The sequence below is a fragment of the Rutilus rutilus genome (assembly GCF_951802725.1).
Source record: "Rutilus rutilus genome assembly, chromosome: 25".
Classification (NCBI taxonomy): domain Eukaryota; kingdom Metazoa; phylum Chordata; class Actinopteri; order Cypriniformes; family Leuciscidae; genus Rutilus; species Rutilus rutilus.
Window position 1 is genome coordinate 5,076,327 of NC_140229.1, and position 22,937 is coordinate 5,099,263.

General features: G+C 36.4%; 1 protein-coding gene across 3 annotated transcripts; it reads right to left on the reverse strand.

Annotated features, from left to right (window-relative positions):
• Nucleotides 1-1,547: 1,547 nt before the first annotated feature.
• Nucleotides 1,548-21,064, reverse strand: scarb1 (scavenger receptor class B, member 1). Of its 3 annotated transcripts, XM_084400339.1 has the most exons (14): nucleotides 20,631-21,064; nucleotides 19,341-19,501; nucleotides 17,383-17,524; nucleotides 16,313-16,516; nucleotides 16,136-16,231; nucleotides 14,841-14,956; nucleotides 14,576-14,742; nucleotides 13,677-13,795; nucleotides 7,661-7,734; nucleotides 7,475-7,526; nucleotides 4,858-5,001; nucleotides 4,539-4,577; nucleotides 3,975-4,038; nucleotides 1,548-2,294 (listed from the first exon to the last, which is right to left on the reverse strand). In XM_084400339.1, the coding sequence occupies exons 1-14, from the start codon at nucleotides 20,748-20,750 to the stop codon at nucleotides 2,281-2,283; spliced, it is 1,512 nt and encodes a 503-aa protein (XP_084256465.1). In that variant the 5' UTR covers nucleotides 20,751-21,064; the 3' UTR covers nucleotides 1,548-2,280. The 3 variants fall into 3 exon arrangements, with proteins under 3 accessions (XP_084256465.1, XP_084256467.1, XP_084256466.1); XM_084400341.1 differs by lacking the exon at nucleotides 4,539-4,577; XM_084400340.1 differs by lacking the exons at nucleotides 3,975-4,038; nucleotides 4,539-4,577.
• Nucleotides 21,065-22,937: the final 1,873 nt, after the last annotated feature.

Here is a 22,937-nt window from a genome sequence, read left to right on the forward strand (position 1 = left end):
TATTCAGAGGCCCATACTGAGCAAAACTATGCAATTCAGTGCATTTATTAAATATGCCAAAAAGTAAGATGAAATTCTGCCAGCTTGTAATGTAAATAAGTGAGATCTTTATAACAGTATATTGGACTATTAAAACATTTACTTTATAAAAATCATTAAAGATTACAAAGCAAAAATACATTTTACTTACTAAAAAAGTATGAAGTGTCAACCAGAGGAGATAGAGAAGGCATAGAAGATAGTAAACAAGTTTTTCAGAAAAAATCCTGATAATCTTAATAATTTAAAGGCATTAGAAATCCATGTATCAAATATGATACAGTAGGCTTTGGGTTCAGTTTTTAATAACATTTGCCTTGAGATTTAACTATGTTAGAAAAAGAAAAAAAAAACATAAAATATAAGGTTAATTCTGAAATTACAAAGTATGTCATTGCGTTCTCTGGAGCCATAGACAAAGAATCTTTATATAACATTTTCCGTTTACGGGTGTCATTGTGTAAAATTATTTTATTCTGTTAAAACTCACGTCAGGAAGGTTTCAGCCAACACAGCAGCGACACGTTTGCCAAGATTTGTGTATATTCAACACCGCTCTGCACTCATACGCAATCATATCAAACATAAAAAAAAAAACTGTTTGATTAAAAACGATCAACAAAATAAATGACTAGTTACAAGACCAAAGAATGACTTAATTCAACACGAACTCGGCGTCGCCTGCAGTACTGTTGCTCGCTCTTGCCATCTTGCGGTGAGAAAAAGAACTGCTATTTTAAAAATGGCGACAAAAATAAAGACTCATTCTCGTTTACTGTAATGCTAGTAATGACAGTGATTTTAAAGTATTTAGAAATCCTAGGTGTATTTGTAGTGCTACTATTAGGCTGAATTAAATCAAACAAATGCACCTGACCAGTATCAGTGGCCTGGGCAGGATGATTCAAGCCTTCATCCTTGAAAATAACAATTATAAAGTAATCTATGGGATAGTTCTACATATAGAATAGAAACGATAGAAGTACAATGGAAGTCAATGGGGTCTGTCACTTGTTCTACAAAATATCTTTTGTGTTCAGCAGAAGAAATAAATTCCTACAGGTTTGTTTGGAACAACTTGTCATTTTTGGGTGAACTATATCCCTTGAAGTCAGACATGTTACCATAATTAAAATTGTTAGGGGAAATGTGCTTCATTTGCTGCTTTATGCAACGTACTTCCATCGTATTTTTCTTTTGATTTTGGGGGGAGATATAAGACGGACAGGTTTTCATTTAATGGACAAAATACAACACGATAAGACAATAGTTACTTACATATCTCATCTGCACAGCTTTTGATAAACCTTAACAGCATTTAAGGAGTAGGCCTAATAAAATATATCATGGACTCATGACCATGTGCGGTTTGCAGCCAGAGTTATAGAGTTATCTTTAAAAGTTTTCATACAACATTTGATAGAACATTTGTCTGCGACTCATGCACAAATAAACACCACCATTAAAGTGAACTGAAAGTCATTACTGAATGAAGTCTTATAAAACTTAAAAAAACAATCCCATTTCATTTTATTCTGAACAATCAACAGAATGAAAACAATGACATTACAATTTTTTTTTTTTTTTTCTCCTCATTCATTAAATACAAGTGGCTTTACAGACAGAACAAAAGCAACATGTGTATTCAGCATACTGAGAAACATGTGTTGGCTCAGCATTTTTTTCTGTTTTCAGAGGACATTTCACTCAATGGCACGGAAATGTTACAAAGTGTCCCTTCCTTATTTACAGGATAAAGGTTAAATGTCTTTAAATACATTTTCCCCTTCAGAGGAAGTAAGGTTTGGAGTGTTTTTGACCATTTTATTTTAAAGCTATACAACTGCACCATTTGAAAATTCATTGTCTAGTAGTATATTGTCAGTTATATAATTTTAAAGTGTACCACAGCACAGTTGCTAGTCACTTTTTCATACAAAAAAAAAAATGTAAAAATACATGTGTAGTATTGACCCCACAGAGAACTTTAGACCCAACTGCTGTGCAAAAAACAAGACATTCAAAAAGTTCATAATCCTGTTCTTGATCCAGTTCATTCAACCACGTCACTTAATAAAATAACCTTTATTTATTGCCCAGTGGATTGTGGGATTGAGAGTTTATAGTGAGAGTGAGCTGCAGTGTGGAGAGCGGCTCTAGCTGGTTGAGTCCTGTAGTAATGGGGTCTTTTCACTGGCTGAGCTGGATGGATCCACATCTGTGCAGGGCTGGTCACACATCTTACTTTTTATCCGCTGGTAAAAAAAAAAAAAAAAAAAAAAAGTTATCAAAAACAAATTCCTCACCAAAATTAAAGTTTCCACTAAACCGCTTACAAGATATAAAAACTTCACCTTTAAGTTGCATCATTTTTTTTGTTAAAAAAAAAAAATTAAAAAAAAAAAAAAAAATTAAGTCTGATTTGTAGAAAAAGAATAACCAATATACAATCAATAAAGTATGGAAGCTTGTTTCCGCCACAGAATAAAACATTTTAAAAGATAATTGCGACTTTTTAATCTCACAATTGCGAGTTTACATCTCGCAATTCTGACTTTATTTCTCAGAATCGCGAGATATAAAGTCAGAATTGCGTGAAATAAAGTCGCAATTGCGTCTTATGTCTTTTTTTATAAATACTTTTTTTTTTCCTCGCAATTGCGACTTTATAATACGCAATTGGGAGATATAAAGTCAGAATTACATGATATAAAGTCGCAATTGTGTGTTATAAAGTCAGAATTGTGAGATATAAACTATTCTGAGGTAAAAAAAAAAAAAAAAAGAAAAGTCCGTCTTTTTCCCCCCCTTAGAATTGGACTTTATATCTCACAATTCTGAGAAAAGATGTCAGAATTGCGAGATATAAACTCGCAATTATGTGTTATAAAGTCGCAATTGCGAAAAAAAAAAAAGTCAGAATTCGGACTTTATAAGACGCAATTGCAACTATTTCACGCAATTCTGACTTTATATCTCGCAATTCTGAGAAATAAAGTCAGAATTGCGAGATGTAAACTCGCAATTGTGAGATAAGTCGCAATTATTTTTTAAAATGTTTTATTCTGTGGCGGAAACAAGCTTCCATAATAAAGCATAAACTGTGGACAGTAAAGTTGCATCTTTAAAAAAAAGAAGAAAAAAAAAGAAGAAGAAAGCTAACCATTCAGGAACTGCCAAGGACTTTACCATGTGTTGGTTAACATCTGGAGCCACTCTTTTGGAGTTTTGGTTTTATTGAAAGTATTTGTATAAAAAATAAACTTTATCTTTGCCAAAATCCTCCATGCTTGCATACGTCACACAAACACTGTTCCCTCTAATGTATTTTCCCCCTCCCCCAAGTTTAAAGTTTAAATAGGATTTCTGTCATGATACCTCAGGGTGTTTGGGATTGTAATGGATATGATACTGTTGATATGTCTGGTCTTGGCGGAATAGGTTTGCTACGCTGCTGCAGCAGAGCAAATACAGGACTTGCTACTGCTAATACAAACACGACACGCTGCTGCTGTTCAATATAGCATACATGAATTACCCGTAGCAGATCTATACAGGTGGAGCAGGGGAAGGTGGAGGGTTTCTGAAAGCGCCCTGCACTGCTACAGAAAACACTGACCAAGGGGATTATGACTGATTCTGCAGCCAGCCACCAGGGGGGGCGATCGAAACGTTTAGGCTTCACTTTTCAGGACGTGTGCAACACACTTGGTTTTGCTCAGCAAGCAAACAAATTAGAGGGAACCTTGCCTGCAAAGTTCTGATGAGTTATGATGGACAGATCAGTGAAGCAGATTAAATTAAACACAGTGACTATGAAAGGTACATGTGAGTGAAAGGAGGTGCGTTCACTTCAGTGTGCTCGTGTGACCTCAAAAACATCCCACCTGCAGAAGAAGAGTTTGAGAAGAGGCATATCTGAGCCAAAAACCCACCTGTGTTTAATTTTTCAGCCTGCGTCTCATTGGTCGGGTCGTGTTTTGTATCTTTTACGCTTTCCTAAAAGAATAACCAGACCTCATTGAACATCAGGTGGGCAGTGACACGGATTTGGAGCCAGTGATCTTCAGGTTGATTATTGGACACAGTGACAGTGTTGAGATCATCACGGCGGACAAAAACTGAAGGGAATTTGAACGGCCCGTAGTGCTCGTGCACGGCAACGCATGCATGAAGGGCGTGAGTGATTGAAACGGGGCGGGAGCATGCAAGATGATCGTGCATTTGGTAAATCACATGCTTTGAAACTTGATTTTCACATGTTTTTACAATAAAACTTCACATCTGCTGAGATCTCACTGTGGCTTTTCATTTTTTTCAAATCAGCAACATTACATTTAAAGTTGATCAGCCTTTGCTTATTTTAAATGACATTGTAAACAATTAAACAATGGTTTAAAGAAATCTAGAGATTTGGAACAATTACATACACAACACATTTTTTGATTGTTATTCTCATTGTAATCTTTTTGAATATGTATATTTAAATAAGTGCTGACCCCTTGTGTGAGAGAAAATGGTGACTTTTCCCTGGCTTTCTGTAAAACAAACCATGCAAATGCTGCACTTTAAACCATGCAGAGTGTTAAGGTGGGGGTGATAAAGGAACATTAAAGTGCTTTCGGGTTCTTATGCTCAACTTTACCTCCGCAGAGCTCAGACACACTTAAGCACCAAACCACATTTGCTCAACATCATGTAAACCCACTTCCTCTCCAAGTCTCTCTCGCACATCCACTCACACAAACATACACACTTTGAATCAAAAGTTAATATTAGTAAAACACTGAATAAAAAGCATGCATAAAAAGCGCATACCTTGTCGAAGAAGTATATCACGGCTCCCAGAATGGATGCGAGTCCGAGACCGATGAAGATGTACTGCATGTACTCCATGACCATGGGCAACACCACCAGATTAGTGCGAAACGTGTTGAGAACGGGACCATCAATGTAGCCGCTCTGAGAAAGACGACATAGTTAATTTCATTCATTTGCCGTTTCGAACTGAATTCAAGTCACATAGCACATAGACATGGCAAGCGGTGTCCCAATTCAGAGGCTGCATCCTTCAAAGGCCGAACGAGTTACAACGTGCAACGAAGGCCGTCCCAATTCGAAGGCTCCTTTGAATGAGGCCTACAATGTCCCCATTTCCTGGGCCACGAAAGATAGAAAGAGTGGATCCTTCACAGACTAGCCTTTTGCCTAAAGACACAGACTTTGAAATGCAAGTATTGAGTTTCAACTTACTTGAATATCTAACGATGCAAATGTAAAAAATAAAACGTGGTGAAAATCAAGTTTTTAAATGTTGTTTATATGTCTATGTAGTGTTTTTAATATGCTTTAAGACAAATCATGTGCAAATTCATAAGTCAACACCATTGCATTTACATTTACATTTATTCATTTAGCTGACGCTTTTATCCAAAGCGACTTACAATTGCTATATATGTCAGAGGTCGCACGCCTCTGGAGCAACTAGGGGTTAAGTGTCTTGCTCAGGGACACATTGGTGTCTCACAGTGGATTCGAACCCGGGTCTCTCACACCAAAGGCAAGTGTCTTATCCATTGCGCCACACCACCCCCATTGCTGAGTATTTTCTCTTTAAAACTGCAGTGAACCAAAGACAGTCTCCAAAACGTAGTTTGAAATCGCTGGTGTTTCTGACATCACAAACTACCTTGTAACCAATCATGCAATCATGTCAACGTGTGGATCTCTGAGCTGGTGTGAGTGAGTGGAGGCGGGGCTCATTTGCATATTAATAGAACCGCGTATACTAAATGAGGCAAGGGTGTAGAGTTACAATCAAGCTATTTTAAGGCATGAAGACTTGTTTTTTCCAAGGAAAATAACTTTGAAATATGTTATGTTGGTGATCAAAGATGAGTTTTTAGGGATAAAATGATTGACTACAGGGGGACTTTAACATATCTTAAAGGGGTCATATAATGGTACATGCACTTTTACAAGTTGATTGTACTGAAATGTGTGTTGGCAGTGCCTGTACATAACCATCATAAAACGATAAAAATCCATTCAGTGGGGCTTTTTTTATTATTTTTTATCTCCTTATATGTTTTCCCCCCTCTCAAATCAAGCCGTTCGACCTAGTGACGTCACACGGTCGGACGCCCCTCCCACGATTGTTGATTGACAGCAGCGTTTCAACAGACCCGCCCCCGCTCGTGAGCGAGCTGTCTGTCATCATAGTCCGCGCGTCATTGTTGATACGCTGGAGCACTGTCTATGAGCAGAATGGCGTCTAAGCGATTGTGGTGTTCTGTTCTTGGGTGTAATAAGGAACACAGCATCATTTTGATGTTCCTAAATCCGAACCACTGAAGACGCAGTGGCTGAGTTTTGTTTTCGAAGGGAATATTCCCCACGATCAATGTCAATGCTTTCATGTTTGCGCGAATCATTTCACACACCAGACTGCTCGAGGGTCAGTATAAAGCTGGTTGTGCTAAGAAGCTGCTCCTGAAAAAAGGATCGGTACCAACTATTCGTGTTCCTGCTGCACCTCCAGAAGAAGAAGCGAGTAACGTTTTATTAACCTTTATATTAATATTTATATTAATCTTTGCAAATCGCTAGCTGCACGCTTCACGGTGAATGCGGCTATTTACACTCAGGATACATTACGGCATGTTTTCTATGTACGATGTTCTCGATATAATTCATTAATAATCCCACATTTATAATGAACATGGTTATTGTGTTATTTCAACCGGTGTACAGGTAAAATGAGCGTTTTCTTACAATACTAATGAGAATTTAAAGTATATTACAAACTTTTAATTTAGACCCTAAAGAATCATTAGCTTGTACAAAAATTGCATTATATGAGCCCTTTAAGGCAAGACACCCCAGGTATAGGAGAAAACAAAACAAAAAAAACACTAACAATAGTTAACCCTGGATCATTTTAAACCCCAGATAAACAGAATCCTGGGTCATCTTGCTTCACAAAAAGCTTCTAAATGACCAAGTGTGAAATGTTCCTCAACCCGGGTCGTTATTCAGCTCAATATAGTTCAATGTTGACTGTTTAGTGCAATAACAGAGTAAAAGTTCATTAGTTATGAAGCATTAGTATAATCAGCTATAAAGCAGCTCTACAGAAGACAATTGTCATTATCCAGCTCAATATATTTTTGTTTGAGTTCGAGTATATTCAAGTTTTGTTCGTATCCAATACTTTCAATGAAGTCAAATTGATTATATTACTGAAAATTAAGTGTTTTTTCAAACCCCAAATTCAACCAAATATGAGATGTGAAACTAAATGTACCAATTTTTTAACGACGCCCGTATTTTGGCACATTTAATACATTTTAACACTTGGTGGGGACTTTCAAAACATTTTAGGGCATTAGAAGTTCTTTTGTGCAATTGTTTTCTTTTTGTAATTCACTCTTACCTCTCCAAACCAGATCATGGGCATCACCACCTCCGCTATCTTTCCTGTTTCTCTGAAACAAGCAAACCACAGCACACAGAACAGAGTCAAAGGCAGTGCAGCCTTCAAAAACAAACACGTTTCACAACAACTGGACGCAGACCTACGCAGATTACTGTTGACCTACTGTATTTGTGCTGTACTTACGAGATGCCCGAAACACTCTTTATGAGCAGGTTGAGCTGCAGCCGTATGGAAACGTTCATCGGCACTCCAGTCTCCTGTAATACAAAGCCTTCAATGAAAACCTGTTTCATGTGTTATGTCACAATGCTAAGAGATTCATTCATGAAGTTTTACTCGGTAAGAGAATTTCAGCCCGTTTTTAAACTTGAATTATTAGTAGAAGCAGAAGTTTAGCTAACATTCTATATAGAAAACTGTTCATTTCTTTTATACATTTGATTCCATTTACAACAACAAAGTACCTTTTAAAAATAAATAAAAATTGTTAACCAGAAGACACATTCCTGATGAACAAATAAATAAACTAAAATATCCCTAAATGACTCTTAAAATTCCTGAAACTCAAGATTAAAATGTTAAAGCATCATTAAAGCATTTTTCTCTGGTCTACTTAAAACATACACTACCGTTCAACAGTTCGGGGTCTATAAAATGTTTATAATGTTTTGTAAGAAGTCTCATATGATCCCCAAGGCTGCATTAATTTGATCAAACTATAGTAAAAACAGTAATTGTAAAAATATAATTTTTTAGTTTCTATTTGAATATATTTAAGAATGTAATTTATTCCTGTGATCAAAGCTGAATTTTCAGCATCATCACTCCAGTCTTCAGTGTCACATGATCCTTCAGAAATCATTCTAACATACTGATTTGATGCTCATGAAACATTTCTGATTATTATTATCAATGTTGAAAACAGTTGTCCTGCTTAATATTGTGGAAAGTCACTTTTTAAAATTGATTAATAGAAAGGTCAAAGTAATATCATTTAAAACTTGAAATCTTTTGCAACTTTATAACATCTTTACGGTCTTTTTTAAAATCAGTTTAATACATCCTTGCTCAATAGAAATATTATTGTTCAAAAAAATATTTTTTTGAAAGTGTACTTTATCTTTAGCCTGGTCTACTTCATATACATTTCTTGATGCTATCAGATAAAGTCATAAAACAACCTGAAGAGTGACTATTACAACTGCTCATTTGATTGGTTTCTCAACAGCCATGTAATTTACGAGCAGTTATATGTTCTAAGATATAATCTTTTGAAGTGAAAGTCACTGTGATTTATGGTGCGATCAGAAGGTTCAATTAGCAACAAGGCTTCTACAGCCTCAGAAGCAAGCACATGACTTTCTGCACTATGAAAAGTTTAAATTTAGTGAACTACAAAATAAATTTAGCCCTAAGAACAGGGTTCGTACAGACACTGTAAAATGAAATTCCAGGCACTATTTCTTTTTGGTTTCTCAGAGATCGATCAGATCTTACTTATCTTTATTATATTTTAAAAGGTAAATCGACAAATAATAATAAACTAATATGACAAAATGTTACAAATCTCAGAGACTCTCTCCGCACTGCTCTCCGAACTAAGAAATTATGGATTTGATCAACTGGTCTCTCAACGCAATTGACACCATCTTCTCGACGAGAAGCTTGGGTTCGGGGGAACCTGACTGCCCTGCCGGAACGTTCGCAGCTGGCTACACAATGGACGCGTGGGAGAGGTGGCGGGTCGTGTGTCTGGCGGCTCTTTCCGTGGAGGACATTGAAGATATCTACCTATTCGGAACCATGATAACAGGTTTTCTGCTGTTTGGATTAGGCATTGCCCTGGTTTATCGAGGAATTAAGAAGACGGTGACAGCTGTCCAAAACCCCACAAGGCTGCCCGTCATGATTGAAGCAGTGGGCAGAGCTGTCAGCACTCAGACTGTGACTTTGGTGACTATGAACCAAAATATTGATAACATCTTGGAGAAGCTTACAGCTTTGCAAAGGCAAATGGATCGTTTCGGAGACCCAAATGGACCAGGAGCTATGTAAATTGGCGGCTACTCGTCCCAAGACCAAACAACCCCAATCTTATCTGTTTTCGGCCCCCCTCTACCAGCACTGGCCTTGGCCGAGGCTGCTGCTGCAACAACAACTCCCTCTGGAGAGAGCACTGCAGCGAGACGCTCTTGCGTTCCTTCCCCCATTCCCCACAGACACCTGCTGATTGTTGACTCTGTCTGGGACCTGATCAAGGTTGACTTCATGGCAACTGCTGTGTATCGCTATGACATCCTGCGGACTGAAGCACCTAGATTAGGATGTCAGGCGTAGCGACTCTCCAGGCCTACACATACACGAACTCTTACATATATACAGATATGCAATCACCCCCCCACCCCTAATCCCTCGCCTTCGACGCTTTGTACCACCAGTCTGGCAGGCGGGTCTGTGACCAGCGCCGAAAATGGCTGCAGGACCGGATGGCTGCTTGCCTGTGCTGGGTTACCTCCATCCCCCACTCCACTCCCCTGTTGCAAGTCTTGTGTGTTCATGTTGTGTACTGATTATGTGCTAATGTTGCTGAGGTGTTTTTTTTTTACTGTTCCCAAACTGTACTCCTTACAGGAGCATAGTCTGGGGGTTGCCTTTTTTTCTCCTCACCTCTCCTCATGTTATGCTGTATTGTTTCCTCAATGCTCTGTCTTCCTGTCCAGTCTACCCACTTGTCATATTGTATGTATGTTTGTATGGACAGGTTGATGGCTAATTTCGCTGGTACTTGTGACTAAGTGACAATAAAGGCTACTACTAAATCAAGTGATGCACATGCACTGACTGCGGTAACTTTAACCACTGTAAGGAACCTATGATAAAGATATCGCTTTCCACATTCAAACTGATTTTTCTTCTTCCATGAAAATATGATTGACCCATTTATATGAGCAATATCAGGCTCATGCACAATGGCTCTATATCTATATCAGATGGGCTGCAGCGTTGATTTTGTGAGAAACTTTTGTTTTATCAATTCAATAGTAATTTCACATATATTGTCTATCAATAATTCAAGTTCTTTAAGTCCCTTTTAAAAAAAAATAAGGCTTTTTTCAAGGGTTTTCCAGGACTTGAATTACTTGAATTTGAGTTTTTGAAATTTAAACACCTTGTACAAACCCTGTAAGAACTCCAAAGTCATGGGTTTGAACACAAATACTACATTTTATACCTTGTATATGTAATTTGGATAGAAGCTGCAAATGGTAGTTGCCATGAAATACTTTTGTTGGCATGTCCTGCTGTTACTTACGCATGCAGTTTTATGACTATTAATTGAGAGAGCATATGGTCAATTAATGTGACCATAATAATTGAGAGAGCAGAATCTTTCTATTTAAAAAAATAAATAAAAAACCCTGCTGAATCGATTTAGACACAGTAAAACCAATTAAACAGAACTAAACTGTACTCTACGGAAAGCATAAAGGCTTCATTTTTTTGGGTGCAGATTCAATGTCGGCCTAGTTATGAGCAGACATGCATTTGCTCCTACAGAAAACACTGAAATCAAAGAGCTGTTTTCGTGACAGCTTAGTAATGGATTCAATAGATCCGGAGCTAATCGGGCATCATGCTGTGAATTTGTCCCAGACGTTCAACCCAGCAGCGGTTTCAGAAAAATATCTTGAAAACAGATGAAGGGAGAACGACGAGATAACCATCAAATTTTGCAACCGGATGAACAGACAGTTAAGCGCGTCAGGATTGTGCAATTCTGTTAAATTTAGCGACACAAAGTTGTCTGTCTCTCCAACACAAAGCGGTGTCTATCTCCAGCTAATCAGAAGTCATAAAGTGGAGTTTGTCTTATCAAACTGCCTGTGTTACAAAAGGCCCACGGATGCAGACATCAGGGGTTTCACCTCCAGCAAAACTAAATTAACCAACCAACAAAATGACAAATGCCAGATTTCCAGCTAGGCTTAACCCCCAATAAACCACAGCACTAGAGTGAATTAACATTAATATTTGAACCTAAGAGATGCATGTAATCTGAAAACCTTTAGTCAGTCATTGACCATGTAAAAAGATTATACCTTTAAAATCTTAATCTGGTTTATAATGGGTCATTAAGTTGCTGAGATCTATAAAAACATCATAAAGGTCACGATAACCGTAATTTCCAATTAGCTTATCAGATGTTGTAATGGTTTAAATGGCAGTAATGAGCAACGCACCTCACCAGGGACAAAGATGAAACACCGAAACTATCCCGACGCGCATTCCCACCTTTACCCGTTTACGTTCGTTTGAGTTGTTCTGTTATATTCCAGTCAGAAATTATTAGCCGCATTTCCACTGTCAAGCCAATGCGAGCGGGGGCTATTCGCGGCTAATAGCCTCCGACTGCAAGCTGTGTGTAATCAAAATGACAAAAAAAAAATAGTGTTTTAAATAGTCAACATGAGAATGAGAGTTTTCACACAAGCTAGAGCGCCGTTTTTCCCCAAACATCTGCACTATTGAAAATCTGACATTGATTTTATACAACAGTTTAATTAACAAGTTACTGAGTAACAGGCACATTCTGTTGTTGCTCAGTCCAAGAAAATCGAACAAACAGCAGAACTGTTCAGTTTTGTTCCTCAAAGAATCGGCGTGTTTGAACGAATCAGATTAGCGAATGATTCAATTAGCCTTCCCATTCATTAAAAGAGTCGTTTGTCAAAGGCCGTTTGCCAAATGAATTAGCATTTTGCCAAATCGGTTGAGTGAAGGATTCAACTCCATTAAGACAGTGACTTGCTGGCGGTTTTAGTTTAAAATATATTTAAAAATATTCCATTTAATTTAAAACATTTATTATTTCTACTAGGGCTGCACAATATTTAGATATTAATCACAATATCGCAAATGTATATATTGTGATATGCATATCGCAACAGCTTGCAATAACTGCGGTCATGAATAAAATCACTCACTGCTCTTGGCTGAATAACTTTTGTAGCTTTAATAAGAATCAGTATATTTTTAATTCATACAGTGAAAACTAAGCTGGGTTTTATTTTTACATTTGATTATTCAGTTTCTTTTGTGAAGTAAACCTAATGTAGGATAACCTGAAACCCTAAACCCCGTGGTTTACACTGATGTTAAAATAAACTAAAGGTAAAACACTGCAGCAAAAAGAACGTGAAACACATATGTAGGTTATATCATTTTAAATATATTTTAAAGATAAATTAAGTTTATTTTACACACTTTAAGCATTATCATATCGCATTATTTAATGAGTAATCTCATATCGCACTTTTCTTCAATATCGTGCAGCCTAATTTCTACATTCTGCATCTATGTCACATATGAGCTGCATCCAAAGATTGATTTTGTAGATATTGATTTAATTTGATTGGTAATAGCCATACAGTCTCTTTTTTACTCTGACCGGATTTGTAGATTACATTTAAGAATCTGACACGAGGACACAGATGTGACAAAACATTTAATAATACCAATCAACTCTTTTTTTCGCTGTGGTATTTCAGGGTTTTGATGATCTCTCAACAGAGAGCACATCCTGTAGACTAGGCATGTTAATAGTTCTAGGAACCTCAAAGCACATTTACATTTTTGTGTATTTTGTGGTACTCCATAAAGGTGTTCTAGTTAGGTAATTTGTTGTGTAGGAAGGGCCCAAACATAAACCCGAGCCGAGAGACCCCCTCAGTCCTGACCTACGCTCTTGAAAATGGGTTGAAAAACTGGTTATGCCACAGTTAGAGGATGTATTGACCCCAAAAGGCACATAAAATCAGGTGTTTATGCAACAAATTTAGATAAGACATAAGGACCAATTTCACATTTATGGCCAATTTCAGAGATAAAGATGTTAAGTTTCTTGAGTCATAACAACAACAACCCATAATCAATAACCTTGAGAGATAAAGAATTAAACTTGCTCAGTCGCCTGACAAGGAGGGAACATTCCACTGGTTGTTAATTTTGTTTGCTTTCTCGAACTGACAAATCTTTTTTTTTATTTTTTTTTTATGAAAGTTATTTAACAGATGGTATAATATTTATAACTATACATATGTTGCAAATATTTTATTCCTAGAAAGAGTAGTAATTATATTAAGTAGTTCCCAATAGTAATGCTACATGTTATGCGTTTCTGTGTGCCAGGATTTCTTACCGGGTGGATATCGATAAAAAGTCCATGTTCATCTTCATTTGGGCTCAATCCGTTGACAGTTTTCAAAAGGTCGGGATCAGCCTCAAAAAAGTGCGGTTGAGAAATGAACACAGGGGATTCTGAGATATGAGAAAAAAAAAGAAAGGAAATGGATAAGGTAAAAAGTAGAAAGAAATAAAAGGGCATGAAAAGAAAAAGAAAAGAGAGGAAAAGAAAAAGAAAAGAGAGAAGAGGAGACGAGACGAGACGAAAAGAGATAAGAAGAGACAAGATAAATAGGACAGATAAAAGAAAAGGTTAAGAAAATGAAAAGGAAAGGGTAGGAAAAAATAGACAAGTTAAAAACAAAAGTATTTTTTTTAAATAATGAAAACAAATTCAAAAATGTAAGAAAAGAAAAGATCAGATGAGAAAAGAAAATATAATAGAAAAGGCTAAGACAATTAAAAGGGAAGGGTGGGAAAAAGAAGGAAAATAGATAAGAAAAACAATAGAAAGAAAAAGGTAAGAAAAGATATAGATATAAAGGGGAAATGAACAACAGAAATGCAAAAAACAAGAGAAAGAAAAGAATGAAAGAGGGTAAGAAGAGAAAAGAGAAAAGAACAGGGAAAAATGGTTAGAAAAAAGGGAAAGATATAAAAAGGGAAAAAAAAGTTGTAAAATTAAAACAGAAAATGCCGGAAAAAAAAGAAAAGAAAAAAAAAAGGCAAGAAGAAAAAGGGTAGAAAAAACAGATAAGGAAAAAAAGAAAGAAAAAGAAAAAGGGTAAAAACCAGTTTGAACAACATTTACTGACTCAAGATAAGACATTATGATCCACCAGCATGTCTGACAGTAGTAAACGAGTGTTTGGCAGTAGTAAACGACAGCAGTGTGTGTCAGGATCAGAGACTCACTGTGTCTACAGGTGCTGACGTTCAGGAGCCCGGACTGACGACACGGACAGAAGCCCTCATTGGGAGGATAATCCGCACCATTGGCAAAAAGAGTCTTCGGCGCCACGAAGCGGTACACGGGAATCCCACGCGACACACCTGACCTCTGGTACACCAGCTCCATGGACCTGAGATTGGAGATTAGCACAGAACGTGCCCTTAGAAAACCATACAGTCATTAAACACGCATCATCTTCTGAAGGCAGAGTCACAGTCTGGCGTTCACCTGCACGCATCAGGGCTGTAGAAGGGCAGGGTCGACTCGGTGTTCATGAACGGAGGCCACATTTGGCCCGCTGTACCATTGATCATGTTACACTGCTCAGACCTCCAGTAATCCACCTGTCACACAAAACACCAGATTTGCATACAGCATATCACTTCCTTTATGCAACAACACATAGTCTATTCCAAAGTGTCCCAGTTCACCTACTTATACTGTGCCCTGAAAGAATGTACCGTTTTGTGAAGACAAAGTACATATTTTTGAGTGTGTGCAAACTTTGTGACGTTCTACTTCGTCTTTAACGAAACACATCCCGTCACGGTTTAAACTGCCCTGTCAATCATCTTGTCAGTTAAAATCCTCCACATTCAAAATTTTTTTTTTTTTTTTTTTCTACCGTATCGGAGAGAAATGTAGCATCTGTCGCTTATCTGTCAGCCATGTCTTTCATGCGGAGACTCTCCTAATGCGTTTGCATAAGGATGCATTTAAAAGATAATGACCAACCGTATCTTTATAAAAGTTCACAATGCTGTTGCAAATATGTGGATAACATTGAATGAATATCTGGTTAGATACTGATTATTAATCACTCAAAGCCCTTTATTTAAAACGCTCTACATGACTGTAGCACATCCGCCATGTTTGTAGTTTTTTAACACTTATTTATTGTTTGGTGTCAGTAAGAGTATTTATTTTAAGAGAAAAGAAATAACCACTTTTATTCAACAAGGATGCATTCAATTGATGAAAAGTGACAGTAAAAACTTTTACAATGATATAATTTTTTTTTTTTTTTATAAAGAATCCTGGAAAAAAAAGATCAGTTTATGCAAGAATATTAATCAGCACAACCGTTTTCAGCATTGATAATCAGAAATGTTTCTTGAGAGCCAAATCGGGATATTAGAATGATTTCTGAATGATCATGTAACACTGAAGACTGGAGTAATGATGCGTAAAATTCAGCTTTCATCACATGATTGACTTGCATTTAAAAATTAAACGGCTATTTTAAAAAGTAATAATGTTTCACAATATTACATTTTTATTGCACCCCTGAAATTGCATTGACACATTTTAAGAATGCAATGTGTAGAATCAAGCTTGCATAACTAAAAAAAAGTGCTTTTATGTACATGCACAGTATGTTTCAGACCCTAGTATGTCATCTAGGTAGGGAGCTCACTAGATATGAGAGCTCCCTACTAGTATATATCCATATATACTAAATATATGCACCAGAGCTAGTGTCATTTTTGTTTTATTATGGCCCCAAAGGGCATTTGGCTTACGTTTTTCAGGCCATTCCAAGAGTCCACCATATGAACCTTCCGGATGTCATCTTGGCCAGTGAAGACGGTGAACTGTCCAGAGTTTGAGTTGTTAAACTACATAGGAAGAGAAACAAAGCAAGAAAATCAGCTGAGGCTAAAAACACCAAGACAAGTAAATGCACAGGAAACACCTACCTCAGCAAACAAGCCAAACTTGCCGCTGGATGGAAGCATGCCGGGAAGATAAGTGTTCAGGAAGTCCACCAACTTGCTGTCGTAGCCCCACATGAGTTCTCCTACTGGTTTGGTCAAGAAAGGTCCCTCGTTGAAGGTCTTGAACGTGGTGCTGAGCAAAATGCGGATAGGAAACGGCATATTCTCCATCATTACTGATGCGCCCTGAAAGTGTGAATCAAAAGCTGTTAGGTTAAAGTTCTTAATTGCTTTACATGGTGGTAGAGTTGGGTATCGCTTGAATTTTAATGATTCCGATTTTGCTTATCGATTCCTAATTTCAATTTTTATAAGGTATAAAAAAAACTTGGATATCATCCACATTTATTCTAAGTCTTATCACAAAACATTTCATTGTACATTAATACCATGAACATAAATCAACACTTACACAAGGAACTATTGCCTATGGTAAATAAATAAATAAATAAATAAATAAATAAATAAATAAATAAATAAATAAATAAATATTAAAGCAAAACCTAGCCTAACTATTACACATTTCAAGCATTATTCAAGACAAGTAAACACTCAGTAATTAAAAAAGAACAAATTAGCAAATCACACAAATAAATACAACTGAACAAATATACGATTGAAAAAGCGTTTTAAAATTCTCAGGTATTCAGGTACAGAAACTGTAAATGTAAAAGAACACTGCACTTTATAAATAAAATATACATTACAAATATAGTTACAAAAGTTATTCAGTCACAAACAGCGAGTGAATTTTCTGTCTTTTGATTAACGTTATTATAGAAACGGCAACAGGAATATTAGCCTACTGTCACTTTAAGAGCTGTACAGATCCAATATACTGTTACACGTGTTTTCTTAGTCGCTTGTGTCTTAAGCGAACATTAACATTCGACAAGGACATTTTGACATTTTTGTGTGTATTTGTCTGTTCAAGTGCTAAAAGATGTGGAAGAGAACTCCGTATGAGAGGCGGCAAAGGAATCGATTGCAGAATTGGAATTGATTTGATTCCCAACCCTAGATGGTGGGCTAAATATTTCATAAATTCTCACCAGCACAAGCATGTTAGGGATGGTGACCACATCGGATTCATCTCCCACAGACATGCTCTCCTCAAAGAAATACTGACGATACTCCATATACGAAACAGTGTTGTTGTCATGGAACGTAATGTTGTCCTTCCAGCGCTTTTCACTGAAAAAGATACGAGTCACAACATCAGAAGAAAAATGTGACTTGTGGCCAGCTGATTAGCAATAATATTATCCTAACACAGCAAAATTCAGCTTTTAGAGGAACAACTTTGAGGTTCTCGGTCAGCATAAATAGAAACATCAGAAAGTCACGCAAAAAGACTTCTCTCTTAGATTGTGAAATCCAAACGCATGCTTTGTTTAAGTTAAGCTCACACACACACACACACACACACACGTCATGTGTCTCATCTAAAAAAAGAAGCCACTGAACTGTGAGGGAGGACACCACTGCACATTTAACAACCAATCATAAAACAACAAAATGATCTGGCCAAAAACAACTTTCTAGCAATAAATGTACTCTTTAAACAGCATGCCAACAGAAGTACACTACATACATGAAATATAACTATAAAAATAGCAGTTAAAAGACATTTCTGATGTTTATAAAATATAACATTATACACGGCCAGGGCGAATGCTTAAGAGTCAATGACTGGATCATTATTTCAGTGATTCATGTTTCTATCATGTTATATGTTTGGCAACAGTTCTTCTAACCCTCAGTGATGGAGTGTGTAGCTTTTTATTTCTTAAACAACCATGTATGAGACACATCATGGCCATATTCTAGGATGACAATGTCAAGATTCATCAGGCTCAGATTGTGAAAGAATGGTTGTGAGGATCATGAAGAATCATTTACACACATGAATCTTCTCCTCTGAGTCCAGAGCTTAAGTTCATTGAAGGTCTTTGGGATGTGCTGGAGGAGACTTTACACAGTGCTGGACTCTTGCATTGTCAATACAAGATCTTGACCAAAAATGTATGCACCTCCTGATGGAAATAACATCACAACATTTCAGAAGAACTGTTGCTACACATATACTGTAACATACTAGAAACAATCACTGCAATGATCCAATCACTGACTCTCAATCACTGACTCTCAAGCATTCTGCATTAGCAGATTAGAGAATAAAGAAAAAAGGATAGAAAAAGGATCATTTGTTGAATGCACAAAAATGAATAAAATAAAAAAATAGCTGTGGGAAATACTGCAAAACAGTCAGTATGATTTAAATATATGTTCAATTTAAATCACAACACAAATGTATACTAGCGTTCAAAAGTTTGGGGTCAGTAAGATTTTTTTTTAATTATTTTTCAAGTAAGTATCTTATGCTCACCAAGGATGCATACGCTAATAAAATAAGACTATTGATCTCCTTCCAAAAAATAAAAAGCTTACTGACCCCAAACATTTGAATGGTAATGTATATCACTGATCAAGTGAAATTATTCTTCATTTTTGTTTTTTAAGTGAAAAAAAATAAAAATAATCAGCCCTTCAAGTAAGGTTAAGGCCACCAGATAGATGAATGTATAGTGAGTCTACTGCAAACAAACCTCTTGTCTGTGCTAGAGATCACGAGTCCATCAAGAAAGAGGATCTTTTGTTAAATGTTGGTTATGCGCACAGGAGGAATGCTTTAGAGTTATACTGACAGGTGCCAACAAACCCAGTCAACTCGAGGTATACTGCGCAAAGTTATAGCTCTACAAATCACTCTGGGATGGACAGGACACTTTAACAGACATTATGGTAGTCCTGCCTGGACAACTGACAGAATGCACATCCAAACCGCTGGGCACAAACCTACCATAAACTTCAGCACCATAGGGCTTTCACTTGCAGGTCTGAACATCAACAAAGCCATGAGACGTCAGGCAGGTCAGATCTAGTGATTTGCATAATCCATATGGTTTCAAAGTAGATTTCCAGAAAAAGAAGGGAACACACTTCTTACCGGTAAACATACGGCCCCCTCTGGATCACCATAGGCTTTTCTCCTTTTAGGATTTCATCAGGATTGACGATATGGAAGAAATATACAGACATAAAGAAGGGAACCGGGATGTCCTTCCACATAGTGTAGGAGAGTTCATTCTTCGGGTTTATCTCTACATTCTGTGAGGATTTGAAGTATGCAAATATGGTTAGTGATCAGAGTGTGATATGTTGTATTTAAAAATGGTAAAAAATCTTTAACTCTGGAATTCTTTAATAATTATAACATACAGATTTATGGCCTAGTGTTGAGGGACAACACAGACAATTTGTACATTTGTCACCCCAAATTTTTTTTTTTTTTTTTTTTTTTTTTTGTGATTGAAAAGGGAAAGGAGATGAGGAACAGTAATTGTCATCTTTAACTTAGAGCTCAAATCATTTATTACATTTTTCAATTTTTTTTTCAATAAGTCTCTTATGTGTGAAGTCTCTCACCAAGTCTGCATTAATTTGATAAAAAAAACAGTAATATTGTGAAATATTACAATTTGAATTGTTTACTAAAATTACTATTGTAATGTTTCTTTTGTAAAACGTAATTTATTCCTGTGATCAAAGCTGAATTTTCAGCATCATTACTCATATACACTTCAATGTCACATGATCCTTCAGAAATCACTCTAATATGCTGATTTTCTGTTTAAGAAACATTTCTGATTATTAACAATGTTGAAAACTTTTTTTCAGGATTCTTTGATGAAGTTCAGAAGAACAGCATTTATTTGAAATAGAAATCTTTTGTAGCATTATAAATGACTTTCTGTCTTGCATTTATGTAACATTATAAATATCTTTCTATAATTACTGTCCTTGCTGAATAAAAAAAATAAAATACAAGTAAAATACAAGAATAGACCCTTGCAAATAGCATAAAAAAAACTGAATATTAAAACAAAACATATCTTCTGAAGGAACAAACATAGGCGTCAGTAATTACGAGTCTGACAATGTGATTGATTACACAAATTTGACTAAGAAGATTTTAGTTTAGATTTCCAAGTACGATGTACGTTTGTAGCACATTATTCATATAATTGGGCTATGCTAGCCTATATTATTAATTAATTAATAATCGTTCCCATTAAGGCATTTTATTTTAAACGCACAACGCAAATATAGGCGTCATATAGAGCTCAGTTCAAGGATTTTCGACACTAAAACACGGGGTTTTGCAACTTAATGTCATTTAAAAATGCAAATATGTTTGATTAGAGCGCCTCGTGCACCTGTGAGGTGTTTAACTTACCTTCACTATCTGATCGTCTATTATAATCGGTCCAACAAACACCAGGATAGTACCGAACAAAACTGCCAAACCTCCCAGAACTAAAAAAACGATCGCTAATGTAGAATTAGACACCGCCATCCTTGCAATCACACAGTTCACGTTACAAATGAACGCAAAGGATTGAGAGGAATAAAGTTAAGTGTTCCAGAAAGGGCACGGCGCTCAAAGCACGAGCGAGTCCTCAACACAACAGCTGAACAAACTATCACTTACATACGAGATAAAGCCATAAAACTCTGGTCATTGAGCTATTAATGCTCTTCTGACTTTATGGCCACGTACATTACGGCTATGAGTGATGTTAAAGTCCGGCTCGCTGATCGAGCAGGTTTTATAGCGCTCTTGCTGTGTGATTACCATGTTTACGATGCTCAAAGCGCCACCTATAACCCAGAGGATTCTGGGTAATGTAGTTATACAAGTATATATGTCTCCATTTGTTTTGTGCTAAATTTATGATTGCAAGATAGAAAGGCCTCCCATATTTTTTGTTGTTGATGCCAAACTATATTCAAATTAATAAGTAATATATTCTGCAGTTCTCATATACATTTACAACATCATCCTATTATGTGAATAATTTTGCCAGGCCTATATGCAGATTTGATTTTAATGATATTTTCTTCTGTATGAATAACAAATTTGGCTCAACTTGATGTCCAAAATTAAATAGTAGGCTAATAATACAATAATTAATTTATTTTGACTGTAAACCCTGTTTTATGGCATTGAGAACATGGCGCATTATGTCTGAGAGAGCAAATTATGTAGTGCCTGAAAGTGGCACTATAAATGTTCAAACAGAGCTGCCGGAAGAACATGATAAGAGTATGTATCTTTATTGGATAAGTATTTGCCACTGATAACTCATATGTATGTAACACAATTAGTTGAATCTCTTATCTGTGTCTTATAGCCTGTGGTGACGCAGCTATATTTATCTTTGTGACAAAAGTTATGACGCACTATCTGTCATGGTTTGATACTTTTCAAGGATTTTGGGGAGGAAAACATAAATATAAATTTAAATGCATTGAAGCACACAATTGATCCATCCTAGGACATTTTGCATGTTTGAATCTCTCTTTTTGTGTGTGTGGCAGTGGTGGTATTCAGGGACCTATAGCCTATATTAAAATTTTAAGATGCTTTTTTAAAACATTAAAGTATCATGGCTGTTCAGTTAAAATTTCACCTAAAGCAAAACAAACAATAAGACACTGACATACTTGACAGACCGGTATATAATTAGGGCGTCCGATCTGAACGTTGCCAAATAAAAGCATTCACACAGTCACACTTCACAAAGGAGTTTCATGTTTCATTCGCTTCTCAGGATTCTCTTGGTCTAACATCAACGAATCCGTCAAACTGAAACTTTCACCTCATTTGACATGTTATACTATAATACTGTGAAATGTCAATCAGGTTGGAGGCGAAACATCATCAAAAGAGCTTTTTTGAAGAGGCTATTCATGTGATTTTTTATTTCCAATCTAAGACAAATCTGGAACCTAGGAAACAAGAAAACTTTTTGGGCCCTAAAGAGCATGACAAATATGATAAACCACAAATTATACATGATATTTGCAAGTGCATAGAAATGCATCTGTGTATTTAGGGAATGAAATGTTCTGAAAACACATGACACTGTGATGCATCGGAATCGTGTCTAAATGTCCTTTTGTAACTATAACCTTATATATTGACACAATAAATTTGTTTAAATTTAGAAATATTTAAGTTTAGAAATATTTTATCAGTCACAACAGCTGTATTACAATATGGCATTCTTCACTGAACATTTAACAGGCCAACATCAACAGCTTGCAGTTGTTTTCGCTGAGCTCTTAAAGGCTTGTTTATCATTTAGTGCGGCAATATGTTCAGAAGACCAGATAAGTATTTTTGTTAGGTATGGCTGGACTGATTTCTAGACTGATATCAGTATGGATTCTTTTCAAGACAATGCAGCGAGTAGTCAAGAGCCACTGTATGCGATTCCTAAAACAAAGATTGATTTGTATCTTTACGCAATACACAACTTTAGGTTGCTCAAGACGCAAGTGCTGCTGGTCAGTTTGAATGAAGTGTCTGCTACACTATTTGATGCCAAAAGAAACTGAATAGTAGCAAAACAAAGATATGTTTATTGATGACCAACCCATTAATACGCTGCAAGCTCTCTTGTGCAAAAATTACCCAAAAAAAGTCAGCTTCTCCTAAGGGCAAATGGTTCTTACAATATAGTTAGACTATTTAACA

Excerpts from the sequence above, each read along its gene's own strand:
- scarb1 (XM_084400339.1), bottom strand. The coding sequence starts at position 20,750 with ATGGCGGTGTCTAATTCTACATTAGCGATCGTTTTTTTAGTTCTGGGA. Across the intron at positions 19,502-20,630 it reads TAGACGATCAGATAGTGAAG|AATGTAGAGATAAACCCGAA; the intron begins GTAAGTTAAACA and ends AAATCCTCACAG. Across the intron at positions 7,527-7,660 it reads AAGAGTGTTTCGGGCATCTC|AGAAACAGGAAAGATAGCGG; the intron begins GTAAGTACAGCA and ends TGCTTGTTTCAG.